Below are 12,180 nucleotides of genomic sequence, written 5' to 3' on the forward strand. Positions count from 1 at the left end.
ACAGAATCCTGAGTCTTAATCTGATCTCAGTCTCAGTGTGACCTCAGACCTCTGCCATTCTGCAGCCCGTGTCTGGGGATGGTGTCTTGAGACCCGTGGTAGTATATTCATTATTAATTCATTCTGAAACTTCTCTCACTGTCCTCAGCTGGAGGAAGGCCAGCATGATCAGTCCATGGGAGTTCTTACCCTCCCTGGGAAAATCACTGGCCATTTCTCTCATTGGGCAGAATGACTGGATGTGGCTTCTGGATAGGACAGGTTACTGGCTGCATCTCGGTTGTCGGGCCTTTTCTCTCCAGGGGCAAGACTGTTGCCTGCATCTCTCTGAAGGAAAATCACCATCCGCTCCCCTCTCTAGTTGTGTCCCCACCACAGGGAGGTAGTCAGCCACATCTCCACACAGAAGAGCATGCCAGCTGTCCTTCTCTGCAAAAGATGCGTCAGCACAAGTGAGCACTTTAAAACCCCATGTGTGATTCTGAGCCTGTGCCTCTGTCATCATGAACCCACCTTCACATCTGCCTGCCTTCTTTCCTTTATGTTCCCCCTCCTCTGCCTGAGTCACCCAAGCCAGGGCGGCAGTGACATCGCGTGCCAGCCAGCCACCACCACTTGTCCCGGGGAAGATGTGTTCCGAGGGATAGTCCAGGACAAGCTGTTGCATGTCTGTGTGCCAGTGCAGTTAGAAGACAGAGAAATCCATTTCACAACTAGTAGCTCTTCCACTCTGACCCCAGTGGGAGAACACGGGAGGCTTTTGGGCTCCTCTCACACCACGCTTGCCTGAAGCAGCACCTCCTTCCCTGTTATTGTGGGTCCAGGCACGAGGCCACATGCTCAACCCAAAAGATCTATCTCATCTCCTCTCCAAGATGGGTACTCCTCTTAGCTCCATTTGGCAGCTATGGAAAACGAAGCTAGGAAGGAGGCAAGCCACTTGTCCAAGGCTTCATAACTTAGAAGCAACAGAGCTGGAGCTCAGCCTGGGCCAGCTGAGCCTGGGACCACCTGTCCTCTTAGCCACGGCACCGTGGACAGGAGTTCCAGGACAGCTGAAAGGAGCCACACACAGGAACACCCTGTACAGACTCTGGGTTCCCTCCAGCCTCTCTTCTCCTGGCCCAGAGCCCACACAGGCACCCTGCATGCTTCCCGTCACCTTCTGTCCCTGTTGTAATGCAGGAGGTTTTAGCTTTTGGTTTCTCCCAAATCAATAGTTTTCTTCTTTTTTTAATTATTATTTTTCTATTAACATATAACGTATTACTTGTTTCAGGGGTATGGGTCTGTGAATCATCAGTCTTACACAATTCACAGCACTCACCATAGCACATACCATCTCCAACGTCCATCGCCCAGCCACCTTCTCCCTCCTCTACCCCTCCAGCAACCCTCAGTTTGTTTCCTGAGATTAAGAGTCTCTTACGGTTTGTCTCCCTCCCGGTCCCATCGTGTTTCATTTTTCCCTCCCTTCCCCCCATGAATCCCTGTCCTCCCTCTCAAATTCCTCATAGCAGAGAGATCATATAATTGTCTTACTCTGACTGACTTATTTCGCTCAGCATAATACCCTCTAGTTCCATCCATATTGTTGCAAATGGCAAGATTTCAGGGGTTTTGATGGCTGCATAGTATTCCATTGTATATATGTACCACATCTTCTTTATCCATTTATCTGTTGATGGACATCTAGGTTCTTTCCATAGTTTGGCTATTGTGGACATTGCTGCTATAAACATTCGGGTGCACATGCCCCTTCGGATCACTACATTTGTATCTTTAGGGTTAATACCCAGTAGTGCGGTTGCTGGGTTGTAGGGTAGCTCTATTTTCAACTTTTTGAAGAACCTCCATACTGTTTCCCAGAGTGGCTGCACCAGTTTGCATTCCCACCAACAATGTAGGAGGGTTCCCCTTTCTCCGCATCCTCGCTAACACATGTCATGTCCTGACTGGTTATTTTTGGCCATTCTGATTGGTGTGATCTGGTATCTGACTGTGGCTTTGATTTGTATTTCCCTAATGCCAAGTGATATTGACAACTTTTTCATGTGTCTGTTGGCCATTTGGGTGTCTTCTTTGCAGAAATGTCTCTCCTTGTCTTCTGCCCATTTCTTGATTAGAGTCTTTGTTCTTTGGGAGTTGAGTTTGATAAGTTGTTTATAGATTTTGGATACTAACCCTTTATCTGATATGTCATTTGCAAATATCTTTTCCCAATCCTTCGGTTGTCTTTTGGTTTTCTTGACTGTGTGTCCTTTGCTGTGCAACAGCTTTTGATCTTGATGAAGTCCCAATAGTTCATTTTGGCCCTTGCTTCCCTTGCCTTTGGCAATGTTTCTATGAAGAAGTTGCTGCGGCTGAGGTCAGAGGTTGCTGCCTGTGTTCTCCTCAAGGATTTTGATGGATTCCTGTCTCACATTGAGGTCTTTCATCCATTTTGGTGTAAGGAAATGGTCCAGTTTCATTTTTCTGCATGTGGCTGCCCAATTTTCCCAACACCATTTGTTGACATTGGACATTCTTTGGACATTGGACATTCTTTCCTGCTTTGTTGAAGATTAGTTGACCATAGAGTTGAGGGTCATTGCTGGGCTCTCTATTCTGTTACATTGATCTATGTGTCCTTTTGTGCCAGTATCATACTGTCTTGATGATGATAGCTTTGTAACAGAGCTTGAAGTCTGGAACTGTGATACCACCAACTTTGACTTTGTTTTTACAACATTCTTCTGGCTATTCAGAGTCTTTTCTGGTTCCATATAAATTTAAGGATTACTTGTTCCATTTCTTTGAAAAAAATTGATGGTATTTTGATAGGGATTGCATTAAACATGTAGATTGCTTTGGGTAGCATAGACATTTTCACAATATTTGTTCTTCCAATCCATGAGCATGGAACATTTTCCATTTCTTTGTGTCTTCCTCAATTTCTTTCATTAGTGCTTTATAGTTTTCAGCTTCTTTGCCTCTTTGGTTAGGTTTATTCGTAGGCATCTTACAGTTTTGGGTGTAGTTGTGAATGGGATTGACTCCTTAATTTCTCTTTCTTCTGTCTTGTTGTTGGTGTATAGAAGTGCAACTGATTTCTGTGCATTGATTTTATATCCTGTCACTTTACTGAATTCCTGTATGAGTTCTAGCAGTTTTGGAGTGGAGTCTTTTGGATTTTCCACATAAAGTATTACATCATCTGCAAAGAGTGAGAGTTTGACTTCTTCTTTGCCAATTCAGATGACTTTTATCTCTTTTTGTTGTCTAAATGCTGAGGCTAGGACTTCTAGTACTATGTTGAATAGCAGTGGTAATAATGGACATCCCTGCTGTGTTCCTGACCTTAGAGGAAAAGCTCTCAGTTTTGCCCCATTGAGAATGATATTCACGGTGGGTTTTTCATAGATGGCTTTGATGATATTGAGGTATGTACCCTCTATCCCTACACTTTGAAGAGTTTTGATCAAGAAAGGATGCTGTACTTCGTCAAATGCTTTTTCAGCATCTATTGAAAGGATCATATGGTACTTGTTCTTTCTTTTACTAATGTATTGTATCACATTGATTGATTTCTGGATGTTGAACCAACCTTGCAGCCCAGGAATAAATCCCACTTGGTTGTGGTAAATAATCCTCTTAATTTACTGTTCGATCCTATTGGCCAGTATTTTGATGAGAATTTTCTGTGTTCATCAAGGATATTGGTCTGTAATTCTCTTTTTTGATGGGGTCTTTGGTTTTGGGATCAAGGTAATGTTGGCCTCATAAAATGAGTTTGGAAGGTTTTCCTTCCATTTCTATTTTTTTTTTTTGAACAGTTTCAGGAGAATAGGTATTAATTTTTCTTTAAATGTTTGGTAGAATTCCCCTGGGAAGCCATCTGGCCCTGGGCTCTTGTTTGTTGGGAGATTTTTGATGACTGTTTCAATTTCCTTATTGGCTCTGGATCTGTTCAGGTTTTCTAGTTCTTTCTGGTTCAGTTTTGGTAGCTTATACATCTCTAGGAATGCATCCATTTCTTCCAGATTGTCAAATTTGCTGGCGTATAGTTGCTCATAATATGTTCTTATAATTGTCTGTATTTCTTCAGTGTTGGTTGTGATCTCTCCTCTTTCCTTCATGATTTTGTTAATTTGGATCCTTTCTCTTTTCTTTTTGATAAGTCTGGCCAGGGGTCATCAATCTTATTAATTCTTTCAAAGAACCAGCTCCTAGTTTCATTGGAAACTACTGTTTTTATATAAATGAATGCTGGCTTCCCCACTCTGATACCTGGGAGCTCTGCCACACTCAGACACCCCTGGTCTGTGCGTGACCCCGAGGGTCCTGAGACCACACTGTCCCCGCTAGGGCTCCACCCCCGCTTATCCTTTGGAGCAACATCCCTCAGTGGAACAGACTTCTAACAGTTCCAATTTTGAGCTCCGCTACTTGCTGGGAGGCGGCCCCTCCCCCCCATGATCTATCTTCCCATGTATCAGGTCAGATTCACTTCTCCACACGTCCTACCTTCTGGAAAGAGGTAGCTTTTCTGTTCATAGAATTGCTGCTCTTCTTCTTTTTGATCTCCGGTTGAGTCTGTAGGTGTTCAGCGTGGTTTGAGAACTATCTAGCTGAACTCCTGGGACAAGATGAAATTTAGATCTCCTACTCCTCCATCATCTTGCTCCTCCCTCAACAGTTTTCTTCTAAACTCTTCCTCAGTCTCATCACTTCATCTGTTTCCCAGGATTGCAATCCCATCTTCAGTTACCCTGTGGTCTGAGTTCTCTCTGGTGAACAGTGCTCTGCCAGACTCCATGAAGGAGAATATGCTTAGTTACATGCAGACATGTTCCTAGCCGCACAGATTATAACACAAAACTCTTTCTGTGCGGGACACCTAATATACCCTGTAGGACTTAAAAGAAGTGTTGGTTGCTTTTGCCTATAGCATGGTAACCCCAGGTATTCTGGGGAACTCTGTACTAGAGAAATGATAGGCTTCAAGTAATGTGTGAAAAAAAAAAATACAGTGAAATAGTGGGGAGGGAGATGGTGTGATCTGGTAAGATCTGAAGGCAGGACAAAAGCTGTTGGTTCTCAACCAAGGGCAAGTCATACCCTCCCAGGACACAGTTGGCAATTTCTGAAGCCATTTTGGACTGTCCCATCTGGGGCTTAGGGATTTAGTGGGCAGAAGCCAGGGATGTTGCTAAAGATCATATAGTACCCCAATAACAAAGAATGATCCATCCCAAAATTTGGTAGTGCATAAGTTGAAAAACCTGGATTCCCGAAGAATAAATTTTTTCTGTGTGCAGGACTTCTCAGCACCTCTAATAGGCTAATTGCATTGTCAACCCCCAAAACTGAATAGGAGTTCCCCAAGCTCTTTTGACCTCACATTCCAGTATCCCTGATGTATTCCTGGGTGCTCTGCTGAAGTCACCTCGGGAAGACTATCCTAGAGGACAGGGGCATTGGTAGAAGAAAATTAAAAGACAAGACCTCTGAGATTCACCAATCTTATGATCTGAGAGGTGGGAGGCACTTGGTAGACAATCCTACCTCCTTCTTATGACAGACAAGAAAATAGGTCCAGAGAGCCAGTGGTGGTCCAGCCTTTGAAATGAGAGGCAGATCAGAGGTTAAAAACATAAACTGGTAACAAACCAAGTTAAAATCCTTGCTCTGCCTCCTATGAGCAATAGAACCCATGCCTGAGTTGACTGACTAGACTGATTTGTCCAAACCAGAAATAATACCTATGAATATTGAGTGAGTTAATGTATACAAAGCACACAGTGTAATTGTTCAACAGGTAGTGGGTATTATTAGGGGCTGCTAATTTGTGTCCAGCCTGGATTCCAACATAGCATCCATGAATCCCAGGCTGATCATCTTTTCAGTTTCTCATATGGGCACATGGGAAGGTAAGAAGGAGTAGATAAACAGAAGTGGGCACTCATAGGTACATCTAGAAAAGTAGGGAGCCCACTTTGATTCAGTTGTTTGAACAGGGAAATGATATTGACGGAACAAGAAAAGGGCTGATTGTGGAGACAGTGTGACAAGGAGGCAGACAGAGGGTCCTTTGAAAGCCTCTGTCTACTTCTCACTAACCATATGATCCTGAGCAAGTTACTCGGCCTCGCTTGGCCGGTCTCATCTCTAAGTAAGGGCAGTGAGAGTACCTTCCTTATAAGTGTGAGCATAAGTGGGATCATGTGTACAAAGCCTGAGGACCAAGAAAGCATAGATACCATTACTGCTGTTAGTGTTGTCATTGGGGTCTCTGAGACACAAGCTCCCTGTTGGCAAATCTGACACATCCCCACTGCTTCAGTCTGGGCTGTTAGGATTCTCATCCAGAGTCCTTCCTCATGAAGGAAACAAAACTTGTCTTTGCTATGTCAAAGGTCTCTTCTTTTCTCCTCCTGATGGCTTTATGTTCTAGAAGCTAGCTGAAAACCATGTAGGTCAGCAGGATTGTTAATGCTAAGCCAAGGGTCTCCAAAAGAAATGCCCAGGCACTCAATCCTTTTGTACCACATGTTTAGTAAATTACATGGAACACACAGTGGTGTTCCATCTGTATTCCCTAGCTGGGTCCCCAGCACCTTTCTTTCCCTCCGATAATGCCGTAAAAATCTCACTTACTCATGTCTGTAACTAAATGTGATCAGTTAACATTTGTCCTTTCCTCTAGCCTGTGAGTTCCATGAGAGTAGGACTTGATCTTTCTCCTGGTGTCCTTGGTATATAGGGCCTGGCATGTGTCCATCCCCCCCACCAAAAAAAAAAAAATACTTTGTATGTCCTAGGTGATGTACTAAGTGCTCTGTGCGTATGTGTGCATGCATGTAAAAGATACTCAAATAACTGATAAATGATTGTTCAGGCTGAATTACTGAAAACCTTGAATTACAGATAACTTCCTATGGAAGGTATTTATTTATTCATACTTCTCAAGGAATTGGAACAAAGTCGAGGTGAATAGAGCATTGCTTTTTCCTTTCAGGACCTAGTGAGTTAATAAGTATTATCTTCCTGTAGAAATTAAAAATAACTTGTCAGTATTCATTCAGCTAACATATTTAGTGAGCATGTCTTATGTTTCAGGGACTACAGCAGGGCAAAATAAAAACCCCTCCCCTCATAGAGCTTGTATCTTAGGGGACACAAAATACATTAAAAGCCAGTGCATATAAATTGGTGGAGGGGCATCGAGAAGAAAGGTTGTCTTGCTGCTGACAGGCCACAAGATTAGAATCCAGGGGTAAGAGATGGCCTGGGGGCCTGGGCTTATTGTGATATGAGGGTCTTGAGTCATACAAAGTCCTGAGGTCCCCAACCTATGCTTGCTGATGATGATGTAAAACTTGAACTCGTGAGCCCTTATTGTAGAAACTGTATTTCTACAGTGTTTGAAATGAGTTGATTCTGTTGAGGACTTTGGCTATTATGAAAAGGGTAGCGTGGGAGCAGTCACCATTCACCCCTCTACCCGCTGTCATCTAATTAATACACAATTTAAAAATATCCAGTGTGATAACCAGGGTGCAAGATCCTTCTGGCTTTGTGATTCCATGATTCTATATAGACTCTACCCTGGTTACCTGTTCAGAGCTACACCAATAAGGTCTTGGGCATGAGGCAGGGCAGAACCGCATCATGGTTAAGAACAAGGGCTTTGAAGTGAGGTGGATTTGCGTGCAAAATGCAGCTCTACCCCAGTTGAGCTGTGCTGTCCTCAGATGGGTTACAAAACCTCTCTGTGCCTTCATATTTCATATCTGTGAGCATCATTCCTATGGGAGAAGATTAGTGTAGGACTAAATGGAATTAAACATGTAAAGCGCAGAGCCTGGAACATAGGAAGCTTCCTGCAAACAGTCATTATCAACACTATGAATTGTTGCTGCTGAATGAATGAATGAAAAGAAGTCATGGAGTGGATATTAAAACTTGGATATGCATAGACAGGGAATAAGCCGCAAAGTGCTGTGATGGCCGGTCCATTGTCTAGAACCTACCCTCTTGGGTCATGCACAGTAATTAGTGGTGGGCTGATGAGAGAATTGTCTTCTTTCATTTCCCCTCAATCTTCTGGGGCTGTCATTTTTGGGCTTTACGAGGTTGCTACCCTAGCATCCCAATGAGCCATGTATACGGAGAACAGATTGCTAGGTATAACTTTGTACACCTTCTTTATGTCACTGAAATAGCCCACAAGTTCTATAGTCCTCAGTCCCCAAGTCTCAGTCTGGAATAAAATATGATTGGCTGATACAGAACCAGTACATGCTAATGAGGATAAAAATAGCTCCTGACATTTATTGAGAACCTACAGTGTGCCAATCATATGTTCTAAGAAATATGCATCCCCCTTCTGCAGCTAGGAAAATGAACTGAAATCTTGGAGTAGGAAATAAAATGTGAACAGCTGGTAAGTGACAGAGGCAGAAATTGATGGACTGCAGGGGCCAGTGTGCTGATCCCATCCCATTTACGGCAGGTGCATCAGGTGGAGAGGACCATGCCTCAAGGCTCCCACTTGTCTGTTGAGATGTTTGCATGGGGCTTGCCTGGAGTTTGAAAGTCCCCAACCCTCATGAGGTTCTGTGCAGGAGAAACTAATGTGAAGATCTAGTTCTCGATTATGTTCTCAGAGTCCAAGGGCCTTCCTGAGTGCTTAAAGTCCAAGAGGTTTTTCTGTGTCAGTGGGTTTAATTCTCAAGTTCAGTTCTGATTGATGAGGGGTTTTTGTGGTTCTCTTAAATGGTGAGGTGACAAATATTTTGGTTTGGCTGAGAGTTTAATTCGGCAAGGTTTGAAAGGCAACTTTTTATAGCCTTAGGTTTTCTACATGGAATTCGATACTGACTCTGAGTGCGTTGAGCAAGAAAGAGAAAGCTCTGGAGGATGTGTTACCTTGCAGAATGGTGTTCCATGTAGCCAAAAATTGTGATACAAACACTTGTTAAGTGGAACCATACTCAATTACTATTGTTACAGGTTAAAAGTAAGTATGGACAAACACACCTAACTCCCCATCAGATATGCTGAGCCCCCAGACAGCAAAGAGTTCATTCACTGATCTAGCTTTGGTTCTAATCAAGCAACACATGTTTATTGAACATTTGTATGGAAGACTTTCAGTCCATAGAAAAACCAGAAAGAAGCTGACAAAGCAGTTGAGATAAAAGCAAATGCAAGGATTGTTAAATAATAATGGGAGAGTACCTGAGCTCCTATTAAAAAAGCAGGCCAGACCGAGTTGGCGGGGGGGGGGGGGGGGGGGAAACTCTTCCACAAAAAGATCATTTAAGACTAAGATAGTAGTGAGAGATGAGATCTGTGAGTCCCTCAGAGTTTGAGTCAAGGAAGGCAGAACAATGGGGCATAGAAATGGGAAAGGTCAAGATATAGCTAAGCTTTGGGGCACCTGGGTGGCTCAGTGGGTTAAGCCTCTGCCTTCAGCTCAGGTCATGATCTCAGGGTCCTGGGATCAAGCCCCAAATCGGGCTCTCTGCTCAGCGGGGAACCTACTTCCTCCTCTCTCTCTGCCTGCCTTCTGCCTACTTGTGATCTCTGTCTGTCAAATAAATAAATAAAATCTTTAAAAAAAAAAAAAAGATATACCTAAGCTTTATTCTGTACATTCAGTTTGAACCAGAGAAATTCAAAATCAAGGTAGATAGACACAGGACAGCCGCTTCCGATGGGATCTGCTGTCCAGCTGAGGAGGCTTGCATTCATTCCTCTAAAGTGGAAATCAGGTGAGGCTCAGCCAGGGCCCCGATGGAAAACTGTGACCTAGAGATATGAAAATAAATATCCACATACAAGCCTGTCCATGAATATTCATAGTAGCCACAAAGCAGAAACCCAGGTGTTTATCAAGTGTTAAATCGATATACTACATGTGGTGTATCCATACAGTGGATATGTACCCATATTCTGCCGTAAACAGGAGTGAAGGGCTGATACCTATGACAGCATGGGTGAACCATGGCAACGGGGCACCGAGGGAAAGCAGCCAGTCACAGGGAAACTCCATCTCCTGTAATTCCATTTATGGGAAATTAGGCAATTCCATAGAACAAGAAAACAGACTAGTCATTTCCTGGTGCTGCAGGAGTAAGGAATGACGACTAACTGCAAATGGGTATGGAATTCTGGGGCCGGGGGGCGGGAAATCAGTTGATGAAATCGTTTGAAATGTAGTCTGTGGTGATGCTTATACAATTATGTGATTATACTGAAAAAAACCAATGAACTCTAAACTACAAATGAGCAGATTTTTATGGCACATAATTTTACATCTCAAAAATCTTACGTATCTTAAATGCATTTTTTAAGCATCTCAGATGACTCCAATGTTGATAGGAGCGGTGACACACAGAGACCAGGGGAACTGTGAAATAGTTAGATATGTCACCTTGGAGCTTGGCAAGGCTCTGTGCCCGACCTCTGAATGGTACAGGCCCTGGGCGAGTCCTTCCATGAGAAAGAAAATGCAGAAACCAGTGACCGCTCTTTCTGCTTCCAGGTTCTGTCTCAGTAACTTACTTCCATCCTGCAGATTCTACTCCAATGAGACTGCTGGCTTTCTGACTGGCCCAGACGTGGTAGAGTTAGTTGATGAGGATGTACTTATTTTCTCTTGTTTTTGCTTCTGTTCTGCAGTTTTTGAAGAACCTGAAGATCCAAGCAACAGGTCGTTTTTCTCTGAAATTATCTCTTCGATTTCGGATGTGAAGTTCAGCCACAGTGGGAGGTATATCATGACCAGAGACTATCTGACCGTTAAAGTCTGGGACCTCAACATGGAAAACCGCCCCATTGAGACTTACCAGGTACGGACCACTACCTACCCACAGGTACACAAAGCCTTCCTTTGCGGGCCTCCATATCAGCTTCTGGCTGAAAGGCTTACAATGGGAAAGAGTAAGAGACCATACATCATCATGTCATGTATATTGAATAAAATGGTGCAGTCTGTAAGTGCCGTAGGATAGGAGACAAGGGTACATAAGGAGGGAGCTTGAATTCAATTTAACCCGTATCTACTGAGCGTTTAATGTGGGCTGCATAGTGTACGTAGAAGCTACACAAGACAGCGATGGTGCTGCTGTCCTAGAGCCAGTGGTCTGGTGGAGAAGCCCAGGGATGAACAGGGGACTGAGTGGGTGGTGTTGCTAGAGATGGTACTGGTGTTACGGAACGCAGGCTGGATCCCGCCCTAAACCACCAAGCGGCACTCGGAGACCTTGGAGGAGGTTTATTTCACACCAGTGGGCCCAGAAGAGAGTAATCGCTCAAGGTCTGGGCCCCGAGCACAAACAAAGGGGGTCATTTATACATTTGTACTTCCGTATCTGTGCCACTCTTAGGGCGGCAGTCGTGGGGCTTGGGGGAACCTGGAATGGCCCTCGGGCCGGGACTGGGATTCTCCTGCTGGATTGGTCAGCCACCTCAGAACACAGATTTTCCTTATCATTCCCCCCTTTGATGCCCCTTTAAACACCTGGTTTAGAGGGCATCGTCTATATTATCAACAGGGCAGTAGTAAGGAGCATCTGGAGTCTGACCCTGGCAGTTGGTGCAGTGGTAAACCTGGTGAGGGCATTAAAAATACAAGGACTAAATGCTACTGTGAGGAGCATAAAGAGGAGGCCGATAAGGAGGGGAGAACCAAGGGAACCATTTGCCGGTTACGGTAATGCGAGAGTTTGCCCCCTGCCCCTCGCAGAGTCGGGCTAGCTGAAGGCAGTGAGGGGAACCGAAGACCAGGACTGACTGAGGTCAGGAAAACCATAGTGAAATGTGCTTCAGAGGAGACAGCAGAGGGCGTATGAAAGTGGGGTCCACAACCTTAGAGGGCGCCATCGTGGCTAGCCCGACAGCAGATAAAACCTGTGGACAAGTAAGGGCAATAAAACACTTGGGTCATTCCGTAAACCACAACAATGGCATGTCTCTGGGGAAAGTCCAGAAGGGGCAACAGTGTAGAGTCCGACCCCTACAATGAGGGATATTGTGCTGGTGAGAACTAGGGGTCATGGTGAGCAGGTGTCCATCCATCGGTGGGGTCTTGGCGGAGGCAAAGCCAGAGTGCCTCTGCGGGGTTTGGCAGGACTTCCCACTGGTGTGGCTCTTCGTCTGAGAGATGGGCTTTTTTCACTCTGGAGTGGC

At 44.4% G+C, this 12,180-nt stretch overlaps 1 protein-coding gene across 10 annotated transcripts in view; it reads left to right on the forward strand.

The window, feature by feature from the left end:
- PPP2R2B (protein phosphatase 2 regulatory subunit Bbeta) overlaps positions 1-12,180 on the forward strand; it is a 455,910-nt gene that overhangs the window by 427,997 nt on the left and 15,733 nt on the right. For all 10 annotated transcript variants that reach the window (XM_032850744.1, XM_032850770.1, XM_032850736.1 and 7 more), the window contains one exon: positions 10,672-10,841. In XM_032850744.1, the coding sequence (XP_032706635.1) occupies positions 10,672-10,841 (170 nt within the window). The remainder of the gene's footprint in view (positions 1-10,671; positions 10,842-12,180) is intronic.

Source organism: Lontra canadensis, unplaced genomic scaffold (genome assembly GCF_010015895.1).
Source record: "Lontra canadensis isolate GAN:19392208 unplaced genomic scaffold, GSC_riverotter_1.0 scaffold4, whole genome shotgun sequence".
In the NCBI taxonomy this organism is placed as follows: Eukaryota; Metazoa; Chordata; class Mammalia; order Carnivora; family Mustelidae; genus Lontra; species Lontra canadensis.